The sequence below is a fragment of the Motacilla alba genome, chromosome 1 (genome assembly GCF_015832195.1).
Source record: "Motacilla alba alba isolate MOTALB_02 chromosome 1, Motacilla_alba_V1.0_pri, whole genome shotgun sequence".
Taxonomy (NCBI): Eukaryota; Metazoa; Chordata; class Aves; order Passeriformes; family Motacillidae; genus Motacilla; species Motacilla alba.
In genome coordinates this window covers 37844959-37866496 of record NC_052016.1, presented here as the reverse complement: position 1 = coordinate 37866496, position 21538 = coordinate 37844959, and the positions used below count along the sequence as shown (strand labels likewise).

At 40.3% G+C, this 21538-nt stretch overlaps 1 protein-coding gene across 5 annotated transcripts in view; it reads left to right on the top strand.

The window, feature by feature from the left end:
- The window catches only part of TSPAN9 (tetraspanin 9), a 169969-nt gene that overhangs the window by 24237 nt on the left and 124194 nt on the right, over positions 1 to 21538 (top strand). Inside the window, exon 3 of one of the 5 annotated variants that reach the window (XM_038135056.1) lies at positions 16912 to 17060. The exons of 3 other annotated variants lie outside the window; for them this stretch is intronic. In XM_038135056.1, coding sequence (XP_037990984.1) covers positions 16976 to 17060 — 85 coding nt within the window. In that variant the 5' untranslated portion in view covers positions 16912 to 16975. Of the gene's footprint in view, positions 1 to 2318; positions 2427 to 16911; positions 17061 to 21538 lie in introns of those variants that run through there. One more of the 5 variants, XM_038135092.1, reaches the window with a different exon arrangement.

Genomic DNA, 21538 nt, shown 5'->3' with positions numbered 1-21538 from the left:
ATTACTATTTTCACAGGTCATGTGAAAATTGCCTAAGAAGTCCTCGACTTAAATCTGAAATTGGAACATTTTTATTAAAAAAGTAGGGTGAAATACATGGTGAAACATAGAAGTTGTTTTAAGGGTGTATTGTCAGAGACGGATATTAATCTGTTCCGGCTCTAAAGTAGGAATATATTCTGTCTTGTGAGTTGATTGTTTTTGTATCTTTTTGGATTTAATTTCCTCTCTTCCTGTTTTGAATCTTACTGCTTGCTGCAAGTGTTGAACAACATTTTTCAGCAGCTGAGCGATTGAATGTTTATTTGCACTAAAACTTTGAATGGTGTCTGGAACAGTAATAAAATAGTATCATTAAGCTTTTAAGAAAGGAACTCCGTCTCTTAAGAGTTTAATCTCTTACACTTAAGAGTGTTAGAGATTAAAGCTGACTTTTCTGACTTGGGATCAGATATTTTTTTCCATATTTACAGATGACGTGATCTGAAAATTAACCTGTGCCTCTCTTAGGGAAATTTTGCACCTTTACAACTTTGCGGTGTCTATAAGGACACAGTGTTTTCTTTTCCAAGCTAAGCTTCTGGAACTGTGTAGTTATAAGGAAATCATGTCTGTTTTTGTCAAAAGCTTTTCTTTAGCTTCAGAGATGGAGAGATAAAATACTAAAGCAGTAGGTTCAAGCATTAAAATTTTTAAAAAGGTATAATTTATTATTTTGAAGAAGAAAAAAATAGATTGATTTCAGACAGTGGACTGTGTGGTTTGGCTTGTGATGCTAACTGGTGCCAAACTATAGATTGCATTTCTCCAAGGCTTGAGGAGAAAAAGGTCTGAGCTGGGAACAGAACCCCTTTATCTCTTTCTGTTGTGATATCCTGCAAGTGCTGCAGGTTTTGTGACTTTGCTTGGTTTCTGCCATGATTTCTTATGTTGCAGAGTGTATCTGTTATCTCTGACACTTCTTTGGCAATTTTGGACATAACACAAATATTCTCACCAGCCTGTACTGACTGATAGGGCAGATTTTGAAAATGATTGATGCTTGCTTAGTTTTTTCATACAGAGTTCTGCAAAGTGCAGGACTGCTTGGCTTTTGGACAGTGCCAGACAGCTGCTGTAGTAAAAGCTGGATTTCCGTAGAAGGGATTAAAACAAATGCAGTAGTAAAACATTTTTCTTTCTGTTATTGGTTCTGGATCACAAGAAGGAGCCAAACTGTAGCATTTTTATTTTGTCCCTAGCTGCCACTCCTGCAAGTTGCGAGATTATAAGTAGGCTTCACTTATAAAAAAAACTGAAGGGAAGTTGCTAAGGGCCAAATTTTCTCTCTGTGAGGCTTAGTGGTGGGGTTATGTGTGGTTATGCCCCAGTCTGTCACTGTGCAATCTCATTGTTTGGAGGTGTGGAGAAATTAAGCCAGCTGTAAATTGTTTTGATGATTTACAATCAAGGGTAAAATGTCTGCTCCCTCTCTCTGAACTTCATTGCCTTCACAGGGCAAAAAGGACCAATAAACCTTCACTGGCTATTTTTATCATTATATTTAATAGATGAAACTGTGGCTGCGTGTTAGGGAATAGACCTGGTGGAAAGATGCTGCTCTTCTGATGACATTTGAGAGCAGATTCTATTTGAGCTTGACTGCTAAATAGGCCATCCTTCTGTGGATGTGGCTCTCATAAAAGAAATTGCTTTGTAGTAGGCACTCTATATTTTAATATTAAGGTTTCATATTTAAAGGTCCTAGTAGATAACTAAGCTTTGCTTTGGTATTTTCCCCTTTCTGCTTTCCTATTTTAGATATGAGTGATTGGAAGACTAGCCTTTTTCAGTAGCTTGCTTCATTTTATGCCTGGTTATGCAATGTCCTGGCAGCAGTTACTTTATGCTCTCAGGAGAAAATTTCTTACAGAAGTTTAGATTTTGCTAGTCCATTACAGCTTCCTCTAGTGTGTGAGAATTTAAAGGAAACAGTCCTTTTACAAAAATATAAAGCTTTGATGTTTTTGACATAAAATTATGCTACCATTCATTGCCATTTAGCTCTCCTGCACCATCAGCTTTCATTTTGATCTTGTCTCAGCTAATCAGCCTGTCTGTGCTGATCAGCCCACTGCAGACAGAGTAAAACAAATCAAGGTGGTGAAAAAATCATGTGGTAGGACATAAGTCTTGTTCTCTTCCACCTCAAATCTCTTCTCTGTGCAGTGTGAGGAAGATGTTGCGTATCTTCCTGTTCTCCACTGCAATCCGTCTGGGTGGGATGAGGACAGTGGAGTGATTTTTACTCTTTTATGCAGTGTGGTCTTGCTGTGTATGAGGAAGTCAAAGGAGGAAAATAGAAGAACTTTCCTGCATAATCCCACTGCCTTTGAAAGATCAGTTGAGAAATATTCTCCCAGTGGAAGAGCTGCAGCAGCCAGTAGGTACTGCTTATTTTCCTGTGCTTCTTTCAGTATAAAATTAATTGGACTGCTCTCTTCAACAGCATCACTGCATTGATTTGGCTGGTGGTCTAAATAGCTTAAATTCTCCTTGTAAGTTAGTTAAGTCTGTGAGGCACTAATGTAATGGTCTCGTCCTCCCTGAGGGTGGAAAGCTCCTGAGAGCAAACATGGAAGCATTTGCAATAACAAAAGCCTCTTCTGTCTTGCTCCAGTTTCTCTTTAGTTTGCTGATGAAGAAGCATCTGGTATGGCCTTTAGCTGTCCCTTTATAGGCCATAAGTCCTGATACATTGCCAAGTGGCATAATATTATGTTTCATTTTTATAGAGGATTTTGCAGGGCAGAGGGAACAGTGCACAAAAGTTTATTTGTTGCACGATAAGGTCATTCTTTAAGAATGAGGCAAAACTACAAATGTTTTATTTTTGATCAGCTATGACTTGTGATTAGTTACAGCTTCACACAACCAATGCTGTCATAGCAGTTTTTATTCTGGGTCATAAACAGTGATTGTAAACCTTAGTAAAATAAAAACAGCAACCAAAAAAAAAAACCTAAGAAGGAATGTGTTTGCAAGAAGATTTATTTCTGACATGAGTCATACAGTTCATGAACTTCTCACGGATGAGCTCATCATAATCATAAGGGAAATCTTCAGTAGTAATGCTGGTATCTAAGTCACTCAGATATTACCTGCTTCTCAGTGACATAGGGTGCCATGGATCAGCACATCTGCACTATGCAGGTGTATTCCTAAAGTAATCCTATAATTTCTTCCTTCTATTTGAAGCTAAACCTGCTTGAAATGTAGTTTTTCAGTTGCTTAAATTCTGACTCGTATATCTTCTTAGTTGTTGGAGGTACCTTAGACTTTAAGAAATATCTGGGATAGTTTTTACTTGAGTTTTTTTTAATAATGGAAGTTGTTTTCAGTGGTTCCTAAAAAGATGGTACTAGAAGCTTTGAGTATAGAAACATTTGAAGATTTATCAAGAGATAGGTTATTGCATTTTGGCAATACACATAAATTGCATGTTTTTAGAGGAAAAGAACAGGATTGGCAGTGGCACCTCTTTGTTTTTTTCTGGATATGTAAATTGTATTTTGTGTTGAAAGAGGCCACAGTGTTCTTATATATAAACCAAGAGATGCATATGTGACAGGGATGGGCAGTGTGTGATTAATGTCCTAATGATTCCTTTAGTGATTTCGTGAATTTCTGTTGACTACATTGGTTCAAAAGGAATTTGAACATTCTTAACTGGAAGTAACTGAAGCAAAATTGGCAAGACTTTGCAAAGCACATCTCCAAGAAAAAGGAGCTACAAATGATGACTGTCAGAGAGAAACTACTAAGTGAAATCCTATGCTCTCAGTTACTTCAGTGGTCAAGTGAGATGTCCAGAATATCTGCACAGTAAAGGGATTTATTAAAAAAGTTTTGCTTGATAGGGATTTTTTTGTTGGTTTTGTTTTTGTTTTGTTGCTTGGTTGATTTTGTTATTAACAGCAATGTGTTTACTGAAAGGCTGTAAGAGCATCTTTTATGGTATAGTTTCTTTATCTCCAAATGAAATGCAGATAAAAGGACTGTTTATAAGTCAGTCACTCCTTATCTCCAACCCTGCCTTTTGCTAGAGTTTGGGAAAGGCTGGGATTAATAAAAAAGCATGCCAAAATGAATTTGAACTATGCTGAACTCTTAGAGGACATGGACAAACTGAATCTAGAATCTGTCTTTGAGATCCCCTCTTTGGTAGTTTAGTTTATCTCCAATGCCAGATTGTTACAGCAGCAGTTGTCAGCAGGGCTCAGTTTCTTGGATAATTCTCTCTCATGTAGTTTGGCTGTAATTATTAAAATCAGAAGCTTGAATTTTTAAACTTACAAGTACAGGCCATTGAAACATAAGCCCAATCTGCTGAACTGGTGCTGTGTCTCCTCATAAATGAGCCTCAGCATTCCGTGCCAGCCGCAGGGCCTGTGCAGCAGCACTCCGTGTAGGTCGCAGCAGTCCAGTTTTGAGGTGACAAGTTCATGCCTCACTGTGGCAAGATGTGACTGGGGCCAGCAATGACAGGCAGTGCAGTACAATGAGATGAAAATGAAAAATAGTTCTGTTCGCTATGGCCTCTAGTTGACACATGTTCCTGACAAATTTGTACTTTGGTTTTGCTTAAGTACCTAATATATTGTTCTAATAGCATTCTTACAGAACTGGTTGATCTGAAAATGACTCTGGAGCTAACAGCTTATAAGGAGTTCTAGCTAATGGTGTGGCAAGAATCTAAAATGGGGATGGTACAGCTTTATGCTGTATTAATTATAACTGGACAGGGATGTAGGGTTTCAGAATCTTGGAAGAAACTTACAAGACAAAATTAAAAAAGAAACAGAATAAAGTATTTCAGTTGGAAGGGACCTAAAACTATGACCTAGCCCAACTGTCTAACAGCTTGAGCGCTGACCAAAAGTTAAAGCATGTTAATAGGGGCATTTCCCAAATGCTTCTTAAACAGACAGGGATGGGGCATCGATCACTTACCCAGGAAGTCTGGGGGTTCCAGTGTCTGACCACCCTCTCAGTAAAGATGTGCTTCCCATTGTCAAGTCTGAGACTTTCCTTGCGCAGCTTTGAACCATTCCCAGTTTCATTGCCCTCCTCTGGATGCATTCTCCCTCCTTCCCATCCCTCTTACATTGTGGTGCCCAGAGCTGCTCCCAGCACTCCAGGCGAGGCTGCACCAGTGCTGAGCACAGCGGATGACCCCCCCTCTGCCCGGCTGTGCTCTGTGTTTGATGCCCCCAGGACACGGTTCCTGCCCTCTGGGCTGCCCAGGCACACCCTGCTGACTCTCCCTGAGCTGCTGCTGCCCCAGCACCCCCAGGGCCCTCCCTGCAGGGCGCTCTGCAGACACTGCTGTCACAGTTTGTACTTGTGCCTGCAGTTACTCCGTCCCAGGTGCAGGATCTGGCACTTGTTAAATTTCGTGCCAGGGATTATTGCCAATGCTCTATGCAGATTCCTCTTCAAGGCCTCTTGTCCCTCCAGTGAATCAACAGCACCTCCTGGTTTAGCATCAACAGTAAACTTGCTGATGGTGTATTCAGTTCCTGCATGCAGATCACTGATAAACACATTGCACAGAACTGTCCCTAGAATTGAGCCCTGCAAAACACCACTGGTGGCCAGTCACCAGCCAGATGTAGCTCCCTTGATTCACTACATCCCTTGGAGCCCTGCCCTTCAGCCAGTTCTTCACCCAGCACAGTCTGAACCTGCTTAGGTCACAGCTGGGACAACTTGTCCAGGAAGATGCTATGAAGGACAGTATTCAAAGCTTTACTAAAATCCTGAAAAACCTAACACACCAAAGATTGGATTAACGCCCTACAGTGTTCACGTAGAAGCTGTTGAAACTAAACTGTGCTGATATCTAGACAGAGTCTCTCTCAAGCTGTACATACTTTTTTTTTGTCTTTGTGTGCAGATCATAGATTCTTTGAGCCTCTCAGCTGTGTGGCCGTTGGATAGGAAGGGAAAATAAATGAGAGTCAAAAAAAAAGAAAGGACACAAAAGAAAAAGTTAGCTTTTTATAAGTACAGTTAGCTTTTAAAGTATAATAGATACTGTTTTGTGTGGATTTTCCCCCCTCCCTTTCTGTAAAATTGACCACCTACTTAAAAATTAAGATGTGGGACATGCCAGATTGATGGGCATTTAATCAAATTGATGTAATCTCATATTAGTCTGTATGTCTGAGGCTGTCATAAAGAAATCAAAACTGCTTAATTTCCACAATTTAAAATTTTCTGGTTTTTAAATTTATTTTAACCAGAAAATAGGCTAAATGAATGATTGACTCAACAATCAGTAAATACTTAAGTATTCAAACAGTCTTCAGGGTCATGGATAACTCAGCCATAGCTAGGAAAACTCACAGTATTTGTAAAATTTTAAGTCTGGTCCTGGCTTTTTCTTCTCTTGTTTAATTTTTTATAGCCATTCATTTATCCCTACTGCACTCTATGACTGCTGCCTTTCTGTAAACATCCATAGGTCAGAGGTATTCAATTTGGCTTAAGCAGCATTCTCATGGGCAGTTTGCCAGGAACTCATAGGCTTCACCTAAATTGCACATTGCTGAGAATAATCTCACTCTCAGCTGCTCTTATCTTTTGTTTGTTTCTTGCTTAGACCTCTATCTGGCTTTTTACTGGGTCAAGAGAAGTAGCAGTAATTGGTGGTATCTATAATTCCAATAGTTAGAAGCTTCATAGCATATTTGGAGGCAGGTACAGAACAGAGATACTTGTGCTAATAGAAGAAATTTCCACCCAGTTCCCACATTTCTTATAGTCCCTACTGAGAGTGTGTACTGGCAGTCAGAACATAATAGAGCATCCCCAGCTTCAGCCATAATTTGTTAACAATCTGATTTCAGCTCATTAAGAAATCCAGTGCAGCTTCCAGCACAGTAATTCTGATGCCCTGGGACATACAGTCTCATCAGTGTGTTCCCTGAACATCCTGTGAGGATGCATATATTTGAGATACAGGTTGGAAGGCTTGGTCAGGAAATAGGTTTTGTCTGGATAACAGTTCACACTCACTTTATATTACTTATCATCTAGAGAATAGATTTTCTCACTATGTCTTTAAAACATGTCTTTGCTTGGAAGATGAAAATGGTTTTTTAATACTCTCTGCTACTTATTTTTTAAAGCATTAGTCATCCCTCCCTGATGTGATGGAACAACTTAAAATTAGTGTTTCTTTTTGTTTCTGTGGTGAGTTCACTGGGGGTTATTTTCTGTTGAAGTTTGAGCTCACAGAGAGGGCTTTGAAACAATTATGTCTTGATTCTGCAACACTTGAAAAAACATACCTGAACCTCTGCCATTGCAGGACTGCATGAGCTGAGCCTTGAGGATAAATTTTGGTATTTCAGTGCCGTCATGAAGACTGACAGTATAGAAATTCCTCAAATTCCAAAGAGTTACTCTCTACTCACAGACAAATTTACTGAAAACTAAACTTGTGTCTTAGCAAAAAGGCATGTTCTTGGCAGCAGGATGATTTTGACTTTCGATGAGAAAGAGACTGATTGTCTAAGTGGGATTTTACAAATTTTTTTTTGGTGCCTGAATATCAAGAGTAAAAAGCATGCAGAGGAATAGCTGATTCAGTGTAGACACTTTCCCCTCTGCTTTGCAATGATCTCTACATTATTCACCTTGAGTGGATGTGAACTGAACCTGAAGCATACCTTGCTTTGTCCCTCTTCTTTCCTCTCCCTGACTGCTGGGAATTTTTTTCTTAAACTGTGTACATATGCACAACTGTGGCACCCTGATTTGTATAGTTTTAAACCCTTTGCCACCCCAAAATCAGAAGGAGGGTGTTCAGAAGTCTTGTGCTTCAAATCAGATAGGTAGCTCATTGGGAATTCTTGTACCCAGCTAGGCAAGCCCTAAAAGCTTGAGAACAATTGTAGAGAGAAGGTAAACTTCAAGGTAAAGTGCAACAGCTTTGTGGAAGTCTTGAGTTTCAGGATGAAAAGCTGGTGATAGCAGCTTAAGGAAAATTCTGTTGTTTTCCTTTATTAGAGATTTAAGATGGACGTGTTCCCTATTTTAAACCCCTGCATTTAGTGACTCAGGGCCAGCAGTAACACAGGCATCTGCATGAGAAATGTTAAACCTGCAGCCACTGTGTTTTGTGAGCTGCCCAAATGATAAGAAGATGCCTGCCTTTACTACTCATATGTGATTGATTTCTTGACATTCCTGGAGCGAGCCCATAAATTGATTTGTGTCCTTTTATTTCCTACCTGTTGATCTATCAGGACCCTTTCTAATTGCATCATAATGCAGTATGCAAGAAAAGGGTTTATTTGTCAATAGTTAGGGCTGTAGTAGCTTGTCTAAGATAGGAAGGCTGTGAAAGCTGGCAGGCTTTTAGGTGCTACCGAAGTGCTCAGCAGATAAAAGCACCTCTGAGTCACAGAATACAAACTCAGTTGGTTTTGAGAGCAAACACAAGAACCAGGACCAGTTTGTGGGAAGAAGAGACCTCAGGAAAAATTAATTTAAGTAGCCAGCAGGTAGTGTAGGAGTTGCTGCTTCACTTCTGCCTATACAATATTAATGGCAATTAGTGTTATATTAATATAAAACAAATAAAGTTGCCCCGTGAACAACCAGGTGGATTTGAAGGTGGACCAGTGAGCTGCGGCTGATGTTTCTAAATTCCATCAGACACATGGGAAAAGCAGAATGCCTGGGGACATGTTTAACCTGTTTAACAGGGACATGAAAAGTCCTCCCTTCTGCTGGAAAGGTTCGATTGTTGCCCACTGGCCCTGCTGAGGGCAAGCTGTCGTACTGAGTGCTGGTTTATTTTGCCAGTGGTTTTATTTAGAGTGGCTCTGCACTGACTGAACATCAGCTCTTTTAGTATCAAATTGAAAGCCATTAACTAAGCTTCTTAATACTGCCTTGTCTAGGTAGAGAACAGGAGAGGCTGAGTGTTAGCAAGATTTTCTGTGGATGGTTCAGATCTTGTTATGGATGTTACATGTCACTGATAGTAGTTTCCTTGGATTTTCTTCTCAATTAGATTGCAGTCTTGGCATTCTTCACCAATTGCTTTCTTAAATGTTCAAAGTTCATGTTTTTAAAGTTCACAGGATAGATAAAGTAACTTTAAAGCAGATAGGTAACCCTCAAGGTTATTTAGATGATAAAAGAAGATGGGGGATGCTAATGGTTCGACTCTATAAGGCAGCCTGGGAGAAAATTCAAAGTTGGAACTTCTCAGGAGAGATGAGATTGTAAAAATAGGAATTTTTTTGTGGTAGAACAACTTGATATTTCCACAGGTAAACATGAAAAACAGAAGGCTTGTGCAGACTGTCAAACAAGTGATTTGTTGGAATGTCAGTAAGCTACTTCAGTGTAACTGTATCAACCAAGTGAATTACATTTCAGGAGCTGCTTTGCAAAAAGCAAGCTCGGGAATAGGAGCTGGTCAGTATCGTGGAAAACAAATTGGAACTGTAAGAGTTGGGGAAAACAAAGCATAATGTTATAAGTGCACTGTGGATATGCAGGAATAGCCATACAGGAACTCAGTATTGCAGCTTATTTATTATACTGTAAGCCTTTTTATTTGTAGAGGTGTATCAGTAAGTTTCCTGTTGGAGCTGTAGTTTAAATCAGTTCTTTAAGTGGACAGATATACAGTGCCAAGCTGAATTTTGCTGATGTGGTGATACAGCATGAATTTTCAATCTGTGACAGTTTAACTGTGGGATTGAGGCAGACAGCATGTCTGCATAGGCAAAACCGAGGTGTAGACAAATGACCCCAAGTCTTCATTGGCTTACTGATGGCAGTACTTGCCTAAGTAGCGCTTTGTGGTCAGTGTGCTCTGCCCATGCAGTCACTAGTGCTCGTTAGAGCTCTAGCCTTGCTTTTAGCTTCTTGGATTTCTTCCTGTAAGCATTGTTGAAGGGCATCACAGGCAAAGGCTGTGGCTTGGAAACTGTTGGTACATGTGAGACTGGATATGTGCTGCAGAATACAGCTCTCAGTGGAGATGCTTGAGGCAGTAATAGAGACTGCAGCTTCAGAAAATGGGATGTGGTGTGGCTTGGTGCAGTCAGTTGCTCTGATGTATTGTCAGCTACAGTCCAGCATTCCAATCCTGTCAAAATGCAGAGCTTCAGGAGATATCCTTACACCCTTGTGAGGCTTTCATCATTAAAAAAAACCCAAAAAACAACCAAAACAAAAAAGAATTAAATTGTTGACACTAAGGTCTTCAAGATACATATCATAAATGAATTTTCTTTTGTATTGTAGCCAGAACTGAACTCAGGCTCAGTTGATATGAAATAACTTAAGGGGTAGCTGCAGAAATGGAAAAAGTCTTTAATTAGAATAGTCTCCAGCACTCAACTGGGGAAACTGTTGAGCTTTTGATTGAAACTGTAGTGTTTCTCTTCCTTATGTAAATCCTGCCTTTGGCCAAAGGCATAATTTCCATAGTGTATGGCTTTTTCTCCAACATGCAGTGTACATGGACATTGCTGTTTTCATCAGCTCAAAACTTTCCAATGTTTGTCCACAACAGAGATGCTGCATCAGCTTCTTGCTCACTACAGCTGAGCAGGGAACTGCCAGAACATTATTGCAAATAAAAACCAAAAGGCCGGTGTAAATGGGGTGGTCAAACAGCTAAGAATGAAAAAAACCACCTAAACCTTTCTTTCCTTTCACACTTCATTTTCTTCTTTCTTTTCTCACTTTTTCCTGTAGACTATCTGAGCTTTAATTCATAGATGCAGCAAGAACAGAAGCTTTGCTGGTGTGTAGGGCTGAAGTGTGTCATAAAGAAAGGTGTTTATTACCATTCCCTGCCTAGATATGGAATCACAAAGCATTAGTAGCCCTGAGTGACCTGATATAGGTATCTGTGAAGTCCCTGTTGCAATAGAGAAGCCAAAAATCTCCTGCAGCCAACATGCCATAGTTTTTGACTTGACCTGTGAAACCACAAACCTTCATTTGAAGGTGTAACTTCTAATTAAAAACTTACTTGCTATTCACCCTGCTACTCTTGTCTTCCTGGAATTTTTTGTGGTCTTGTTTTAATAACCTGGGTTACTGCAGCTTCTCACAAGACTTTTACTAACACGTAAGTGCTAAACACCTCCTTGATTTGAAAGATGAGGCAGCAAGGAATTATAGTTTAGGGGTGTTTCTTTATAGTGAACATGCTGCACTACATTTATATGCCTGCTGTGGAATGTCATCACATATTCCGTAACTCAGTGTCACTTGCATCAGAGAGCTACAAGTGCAGGCTGGGTTGTGTTTTATCTGTTGGCTGCATCTCTGTAAGACTACAGACTAATGCTCCATCTCCATTTGAGGTAGGAGGGCAATGGGAGCAAGATGAAGTGTCACAGCAGTCCTCATGCTTAATCCAGTTCCCAGAAATGACAAAAGGAAATATGCCATCAGATACATTTCATGCACAGTGGTCCCAACCACCAAGGCCTGGCTGCTTTCCAGTGAGGACTGGAGCAGGGCAGAGTTTCAGAATGTGCTTGGGGTGGTCACGAATGTCAAGTTTCTGATGCCTCTCTGAAATGAGATGTAGTAACAGCTGTGCATTCCTATCCCGCTGCAGAACAGGAGTGGGATTCATATTCTGATTCATATTCATTTGCTAGAGGGAGCTTCTGATTGCCTTCCACATGGTGGTCAACTGAGTCTTGCTTGGGTGTCTTGAGAAGTGTCTGTTACATCAGGAAAATTCAGGAACTGGGAGTGAAGAAAAAGGGAGACAAATAGTCAGCAGTCTTCAAAGAGCATTTTACCAGGAGGTGCTGGCTGTCTAAGGCAGCAGTTAATAGAAAAGGTTATATTCAGGGGTGAGGAAGTCTGCTCCTTGTTCTTGGAAGTGCTTGGTGATAATGGTACAGAAGTTATGTCACCCCGCTGCTTTAGTATTTCCATCTGCTAGATGGGATGCTGCTTGTGAGGCATATTCAGCTTGACAAAATGAAGTTCCTCTCATCCAGCCAGTTACTAGAGATTGTATTTTTCTATTATAACTTTGTGTAGCCTTTATGCAAAAAAGGGTGTTGGCATGAAAAAATGAGTAAAATATAGTAACATCAACATTTTGTGCTTTTGTTTCACATAATACATCATCGCCACTACTTGTTTAAAAGCTTTTGAACAAGTTTTTGTCTCTGCAAGTAAGATGCTGTCATTCTTGTGGGAATTACTCTATTTCTCCCACCTTTAAAATGTGTAACGACCTGCTGATTCAGAAATGAGTGTGTCCCTTGGCATCGTGTTCCTTCATGGCTCTATCCTTCCCCTTCCTCAGGTCCTCAGTCTAATTACTGTCAGTGCAACAGCTGCTGCCTCTGCCCTGCTGAAATCTGTGTCTGTTCATTCCAGCAAGTTTCCCTCTCATTTCCAGGCTCAGCTGAGAGGTAGCCTCCGCCTGTGCCTCCTGCTTTTGTCTCCTAACTAATGACATAAAGCATTTTGGTGTACAATTTGCATTAATAAGATGAAAACAAAAATTGCCCCACAAAAACACAAGCAAGCGCTGAAAGAAACTGTGTTGTGTGAGACAGTGGCTCCTTTGGAGCCTTGTTTTGATAACCTTAGATTGGGGAAAAAATCCTACTGTGCATCTTCATGTCTCACTGAACTCTTTCTTCCTTGAGTTAAGATCAGCTCCCTTTCCCGCCAGCTCATTGTTTGATCAGGAGCTTGCGAGTGCCCAAGATGTAGGGCAACACAAAGAGATGTTGTGTCTGTTCATGTAGCATAAGTATGTATATATAGGACAGGGCAGCATAGTCTGAAAATGTAATTAAAGGTAATAAAAAAAAGGAGTGGCAGTGAATAACATGCATGCATTATTCTAATCCTGCTCTCTGCAGAACAAAGAACAAATGTGGCTGCTGCTACTCCAGTTGCAGCCTGTTCTTCTTAGCCTATCTCCATGCATGAGAAGAATCAATTCAATAGAAAGTAAACGTAAAATCACAAAATAATTACCAGTAATGTGTTTAAGGATGGCCTCCTCTAAGCTTGCTTTTTTTGCTCTTTCTTTGTCTGCTCCACAGCTCATGTAAAAAGTATAATGTGAAAATAAGGGATGGAGGGAAAAGCCCAAGCCAGTCTCTTTTTTGCTTTTGAGCTATGTGAAGAATGCCTTCAGAGGATTTTTTAAAATATACACATGTTGTTTACTTAGATTAATTGTTCCTCTGTGCTAGAAATTTAGATGCACCAGCAGTATGGTGGAAGAAAGATTGGTGTTTGTAAGAAATGAGGGAAAGAGAGATAGGAAATAAGGGGAGAAGGGTAAAGCTTTGTCCTTTCTCTCTGCCACTCATCCTTTTTGATTTTAAAGCTATTTTGCCTTTGTTTTATTCCCCATTGAAGCTCTCTCTTTCAAGCTTATTTTCCACAGCCAGAATCAGAATCTCCACTCCCTTCCCACCCCTCTTAAGTTTCCTAGTATAAACTAGAATTAAAAAAAAAAAAACAACCCTGCGGTTTCAGAATGTACAGCCAAACTGAAGTTGCCAACACTGAGTATGTGTACTGGTGCATCTAAGGAATTGAGGTGGTTTCACTGATGCTACCTAGTACTGAATACTTGATTGTATGAAAGTAGCCATGGAGTTAACTTCTCCATCTTCTACACATTCTGACCCTCCCATCAGTAGATGATGGTTTCCTCTGTTCATACTCAAATAGGTTGTCAAACTGACATAGTAGGAGCATGCTGGAATTTGTAGGTGACACGAGCATTTAAATTGTCTCCTTGTCAAGGTGAGAGCTGGTTTTTTGTTTTCGTTTTCCTGAGGCAGAAAAAAAGAAAATTGCCATTTGCTTGGGATTTCTCAATAACCTGAACATGCAAGTGCCCAGGGCTGCAGCCCTGCTCCTGTTTCTGGTAGAGACCCTGTCACTCTCAGACAAACATGGACAACCCCCCACTCCTCCAGCTGTTAGCCTTGGATGTAAAGTCCATTCATTATCAGATCTTCAGGTGACTTCCAGATCTGGGTCTCTCCAAAAGGTGGCCAGGACCATCCTGATGTCTCCAGAATCCAATTCCACTAGTTGCCTGACTCCCAGAGACACATGCATACCTGTTTGCCAAGCCACCAAGCTTAGCTACCTGTTTAGCAAGCAAGTAGCTGCTCTTTATAATTCCTAGCAATTACACACCCACTGCAGCTGCTGACATGACACATACATGGACTTTAAGACCTGTAGTCCCACTCCAAAATCATCACCATCTACAGGAAGGTGCATAAGTAGGCACACCGACCTTTGGATACCAATCATTCCTACACAGAGTGGAAATTTTTTTTCCCCTCATTTATCTTCTTTTAATGACTCTTATTAAAGGATTTTAAACTATTAAGTAGCCACAAAACCTCTTTGTGGAGGTTATGACAGTGGTGGATGCTTGGCTTTCTGGTCATCTTTGCATTTATTTTTCTGTTAAGGTGCTTTCTGTAGTGCTTATCATCAGCATATTTGTGTGCTTATATAAGGAAGATTCATGATGTGATGAATGATGACCTCACAGGGTTGATGATAACAATTCTGATTAGTTTATTTATGAGCTAATCCTTTTTTTGCTGTAACTGGTAAAATATAAGAGAGTTGAAAAGGATGTGGGAACTCAAAAAATACCTCTCTCTTAGGCTGTTTTTACCCAGCTGTTAGTTTGACTCCAGTCCTTCAGTTTCCCCCCATCTCTATCCGCTTGCTTTCTTTTTTCTTTCCCCCCTCCACCCTTCAATCTGCTGCAGCTGTTAGAATTTCATCATTGTCTCCAAATACCACGTTTTCCATTAGCAGCACAGTCCCTTCTGTGCTAAGGGGAATGGCATTTGTGTGCTTTGCATGTGTATTATTGTTAGATGGTCTGCAGCCAAAGCAGTACTTACACCTTTGGTTGCAGCAAGGGTCAATTCTTTGGTAAGAGGCACACGTAAGATGCATAAATATTGAAGGATGAGGTTTGCAGACTTGCTGGCAGAAAGTGGTTAAGCTTTTTTGTTCTCATGCTTTGCTTTTCAGGTGCTTTTGCACTGTAGTTAACCTTATCAGCATTTGATTTAACACTGGATGCCAGAGTATTTATTCCTTTTGGCAGTTTTAGTGCCATGTCACTCACTGACTGTCACAGTTGTATCGTGTATTAGATGGCTTATCCTAAAAAACTATTTCAGGTTTGAAAGCCCTGCTCATTCTAATATACTTTATCTGTATATCTGTTGGGGAGCGGGGGGGGGGTTTCAGCTGATTTTTAGGTTTGTGTGCATTTTGAATCAATGGCTTTTGTGAATTTCTTTCTGCTCACTGGCCTAATTTCTGCCTGATACCCATTTTGCATTTACTTTGGCTTTGCAAAAAAACTCTGGTAGTGCCCTTGCTCTTTCCTTACAGTCCTCCATGATTAGATTCTGTGATGGACTCCTGCAGGGCATGGAAGGGCATTTTAATTTGGACTTGAGGGTCAGCTTGGAGTTCTAACTTACTCATAGCATGGTTCTATCTTGCTCCCATGAAATGGACTAAAATAGGCGTTAATTACACTTTTCTTTGCTACCCTCTGGTTCACTTTAATAGAGGTCTTAACTCTCCTCAGGCTACAATGCCTGTAGATTTAACTTACTGGACCACTGGGAGGAGAAATTTATTCCAAGGAACAGAATAGGCCTTCGAGTCCAAACTGGTTTGTACCTGCACATGTAGTCCTCATGTGTGTATCTATGTGCCAAAATAAACCATGTGACCTTGGATGTATAGGATGAAGTCATGGGAGGGACATCTGTGCTCGCTGATGCAGAGCTTCTGTTCGCACAGCTGAGCACTGAAAGCATCATGCCATTGTATATTGCCTCATTCCTACATGGGATGCATATTGTGAATTCTGTTGTGCAAATATAGCCTTATTTTGTGCAGTCTAAGACAGTTTAAAGCAAAGTGCTTCTGACTGGACTTGTCATCCTCTATTCTTCCCTCTCAAAAAATGTCAAGGGCATTTGCACAACACTTTGACAATTCTAGATATATTTTTTTCCTGTCATGTTTGTTTCATTAAATCCTTTGTAAAGAGATAGTAGATGCAACTCCTTTTGCAGGGTCAGTTCCCTGTATAATGCATGGGCTTAGGACACTTTCTAGTCTGCCCTCAGCATATACTGGTGCATGGGGTTATTCCTCTTCAGGTGCAAGACTTTGCATTTACTTTTGTCACTTCTCAAGAGGTCCCTGTGAGCCCATATCTCCCGCCTGTCAAGGTCCTTGTGAATGGTGGCATAACCATCTGGTGTATCAGCCAATCTTCTTGGTTTTGTATCATCTGCAAATTTGTCAAGGGGAGACAGTGACAGTGGCAAATACAGCTTCACAAAATTCTCATTTACTTTGGTAGCTCAGAGTGAAAGCAGGATCTTGCCAAGTGACCTAGGGAGAAAGATAGTTTGCTGGATGCAGTTTAACTCCATGGTGTAAAGCTAAAAAAAGTTTTCCTCCACCTCAGGGCTCTTGGATTTCTCTGCTGATGAGGACTGTGTGTGACCTTTCTATGTTTTAATTATTCAGGAAGGATGTCCTATGCTAGAGAGTGCCTGCTAATAAAAAGTCTGAAACAAATGCTTCAAATGACTACTTTTGATGCATTCCTTAGATCCTGTAAGTCAAGGAGATCCTAGTTGGAAATCCTTATGAGACTCTAGGAATCCCTGAGGGGCTGCAGGTGTTGTCTCCCAGTAAATAAGTAATGCTCAGCACATTTTGAGTTAAAGGAAACGTGATTTTTTTTTTTTTTTGTAAATAAATATAGATTCATGACTATCTTGGATGGACCTTTCTGTTTCTTACTTTTACTAGTCAGGAGGGACTTGCTTTCTTCAGCAGTCTGCGACTTGTTGGCCACGTGGCTTTGATATGCTCCATGCAGGACAGAATGCCCAGCTCTCCTCCACCTGGTGTTGAATGCTGCTGGTTGAAAATCGCGTCTGCTATGGCTAATCCTCACAGTAAGCAGTCCTGAAAGTGCATTTTTACCTTGTGTTTATTGACCTAGAGTTCTGAGGAGATCACTTTAAACAACATGTTTAAACTCTGCAAGCCCTGGTCTGAAAACAGGTGTTGAAAACTGATTGCCAACTTGCTTTGGGGATGTGGACTTAATTGGTTCATTCTGCTAACAATGTTTTTAATAGACTTATCCCTTACAAGCCTCATCAAGTCCTATTTGCTTTCTCCTGCCAAATAAATATTCCCTAATAATCCCCAAATCTCTTCCTTCATCTTCATTATTTATTTGCTTGTTTAATTTTTTTTTTTTTTCTGCCAGAAGCCTAAACTAACTTAATGTGAGCTGCTCCTTGGCTGAACCACAGAACAGTGGCTGTATGGGGTGCTGTATTTGTCAGTGTTCTCTGAAAAACTGCTGGTACTCCAGAAATTCAGGGCTACATAGTGATGTTCCTGAGGCATGTGGAGGTGCCTTGGAAGAATAATAATGAAATAGGTCTTGCATTTCTCGGCTGTGCTAAAGCAACAGGGAAGCAGTTAGTTCTGGGCTTCCTGTGTTGTACTGAGCTTCTCTTCTTCCATCCTTAGAAATTCTCAATGAATTCAGAAAATGCTTGAATCACATGAAGGAAAACCCCAAAGATAGGGATCTTCTTGGGTGTTTGCAGGGTTATGGGCTGGATCTCCTGCAGAACCCTACACTGCAAGTGCCTTCCTACTTGAGAGTAAGACATTAGCAACTAATAACTGATTTCATTTGAACTGTTACCTAAGCATGCTGCGTAATTGCTTCATAAACAATCTGAATAAACATTTTGAATGATGTTTTAAAATTCAGTTGATCTAATTTATTTTCCACAAGAGTATCTTTAGAATAGAATAGATTATTTCAGTTGGAAATTTATTTCAGATAAACTTCTGCTCTGTCATCGTCCTAATGGAGGAATTGCACACGATCTGCAGCACCTTTCCCAAGGAAACAAAAGGAAGGAAATGCAGATTTGCAGATTTTGTCCATGTCACTCACTTACAAATAGGTCCCTGCAGAATAATAAAGAGCTTCAGTATCATTGACTTCTTTTTTTTCTTTTTAGCTAAATAGTCACAGGCTTCATATAGTGTAAGGACCCTTGAGCTGGGTACCATTTAGGAGAGCTCTATATTATATTACATGTTTCTAGCTGCTGGTTCAAATTTCTAAAGTAGGATTTTTCTGATTACAAGCTAAAGTTTGAATTTCCAGCCCCACTGAATTCCCCTCCAAATCGCTGACTCCGCCAGGCAGACTGATGTTTTAGTGGATTTGTTAATGTTCAAGCTACATTCTTACCATTCTTTTCTCACAGGAAAATATCTGTAAATAACTCTGTCTAAAATTTCTTACTCTGCTGGGTTTCCTGTCACTCTCAGGAACTTTAGTGCCTTCTTTATTTTCAGTGTTAGTATATCTCCAAGAATAACCATCTGAGGGTATGATGATGGATCAGTGCCATTTGGGTAAAGAAGCGTATGTTGAAATGTGCTTTTCCTACCTTGTTTTAAAGGTACATAGTATCACTTTATCCTTGCATGTGTTAAGGGAGATTTTTATTTCTATGTTTTAATCTCAAAGTAGGATTATTGTAACACTGGTTTCTTCCTTTGCTGCTTGCATGAGTCATTTGTTATATTAAGGTTTAATGATTGAATCTCACCCAAAAGCCTTCCCTCTCCCTCCCAATTCTAAAGTTTTCAACCTCGAAAGTCAGTATCAAAAATTACATTTACATTACATTACATCAAGAACAAGGAGTCCAGTTTAACCAGGAAAAAAACTGCAGAGCTGTTGCTGAGTATACAAGCTAGTTGTAACCTTGAAATTGAATTTAAAGTTTTCTTCCCCTTCAAGACAATTGCACAAATTTATTTAGTCTCATTTCTAGTCTTTTTTCTCATCCGCCCAAACCAGTCTTTGTAGTTTCTTTTGATTCAACATAGATGCACTAATGAACTCTATCAATAGATCTATGTTTAGGCCAACATTTTTGAACTTTAGCACTCACAAAATAAAGACTTGAATATATTTCCCTTCTTTTATATTAAAATATTTTGTAACAAGATTGGGGATAATTGACAGTTTTACAAGTCAACCCTAAGTGTGAATTTTAGAACTTTAAAGCAGTCACATTTCAGAAGTTAGTCAGTATTCTCTGTTTGGACCACTGCCAGTCCTTGTTGCACTCGGGAGGTGAGGTTTCTATGTTTTTCTGAAGCCTTCTTTTGACACTTCTCTTCAAAAGCCCCAAATCATCTGTTTGTTATCCAGTTTGAAGAACTTGATAGACTATCTGAGAAGTGCTAGGTAGTTCAAGTTCATCAGGGTCATTATGTTGAATAGCTGCTGTCTTTTTGTGACTTTTCAGTCCTTCTAAGGGACTGCTGTGGGAAGTCAGTCAGCAAACTGGTGAGGACCTTCTACAGCACTGTGCTGGGGCGAGGACATAATGGCTTAAACAGGGTTAAACGATGCCTTGGTTTGAGAGAGTTCTGTTGCTCCAGGTTTTAGCTGCAGTGTGGTAGGAGTGTGGTTGGAGCATGAGTGTAGGAAGCTGGGCATTGTCTGTACTCGGAGCATGTGAGGAGTTTCCTCTTTGCCCACACCTGGGTGCCTGAGCTAGATGAAAGCTTTTCCCCATTCCTCAGCTCTTAAGAGTGGAGCTTTCTGCTTTGAAAGGGTGGGGTACCTGTAGCTGATGGAAGCCCCGAGCATGGAAAACCATGGTCGTCTTACAAACACCAGCTCAGGAATTGCAGGATCTTTAGGTTTTCTGCTCTTAGTAGACAAGCCTGAAGATTAGTCCCCTCTATGTGGAGGGGAATGTGTTGTAATTGTACACTCTCCTGTAGCAGGTAGGCAATTATATGCAAGAATGACACAGTAATAAGAACTACAAGCACGAACTGTTTTAAGGTAAGATCTTTTTGCTCTGGTTGGCTGGCAGTTTGGACTTAATTGGAACTTATTTTATTATTCTGATAATTTATATTGAATTTAAAGGCATTGTGCTGGCTGATAGGAGTATATTAAATGTAGCAAATCTTCTGCTGGGTAGTCTATAATACAAGGCATTTTCAAGAGCTGGCAGGCTTTGTACAGGCCAAATTATCATGCAAAACGTCTGAGAGCATATGATTTATGCCAAAGGTGCTGTAAGATTGCATAAATTTAAGACTTTTATTCTCAACTATTGCATTCATACACTAAAATAATTATAGGGTGCTGACGATGCAGCACCATTTAAGAAAATGAATGACTTAATTTTACTTAAGTCTATTGTTAAAGATAAAACTATGCAACTGTATTAAAAAAGAAAAGAAAAACCCTGCACAAGATGATGAAGTGCTGTCAAGTCATAGATCATAACACTGCAACTGGGAGTAGCTCTCTGTGGAGGAATGGTATTGGTTTTACATCCTTTATTTTCAAGTGTCCTTAGGTGATCAAACAGTATGTTAATATCAAACAACAAATGTAAAATTTGGTGAGACCTCTGTTGCTGTTAACCTTTCATATTGACTGTCTAAGAGCACGGCCAGCAGTTGGATCTGAAGTGACTCACTGCTAAACCTGCTATAATTATTTATAATCATTGTCTGTGAGTGGGGGTGGGGATATCATTATTTCTGGCACAAAGATACTCAGAAGGAGAAAATTACTAGGTCTTGTGTGTACACATAGTACCACAGCGGTACCCCCTGATGGTTGGCACCTACAGCATCAAGCTGAACCCAAGACTGTCTGCTTAACCATGTCCTATTTGGAAACCAGGTTCCTGTGTGTGTGGGGATTGTTTGTGCTGTAGGAATCCAGACTATCTTCTGGTTGACTCTGGGAGAGCATGGGGTTTGTGAGGCCTGGAGGGAAGGAAAGAGCTTGACAGGCTGTTGGCACAGAAGCAGTCACTTCTCTTGTCCTCACCCTTACAAACAGGTTGGCTTTTCCAGCAAAGTACTGGGCTTTCCTTATGTGACAGACCAGATGAAAAATATGAGTAAACTATGAAAAAAACTTAAAAAGATTAAAAAATTCCCCACCAAGTTACATCTGCTGTTAAGAACAGGCTGAAGAGGTGACTGAACCAGAGAGCTTGGACAGGCAGTGACAGGACAAAGAATGATGCTGAGGGATGGCCCATGTCAAGCCCAAATGGGACAAACTGAGAAGTAGCAGCCATCACTCAGCAGTTCTTCCCTGTGCAGTGCTGTGGCTCGCTAGGTCCTAATCCTCATTAGTTACCTGTTAGTAGCCTACAGCTGTGTGGCAGTTTGATGTGAGGCTGGGTTTGGTGTCCCGTGTGGAAGCAGTGGAGCTGGAGAAGAGGAAGTGTAGGGAAGGCTAGATGGTACAGATGTTTTGTTGTATTTCTTGACCCCCTCTATAACTCCCTTACACAAGGACCCTGAGAAATTCAGTGCTGACAAGACAAGTCACAAGCAG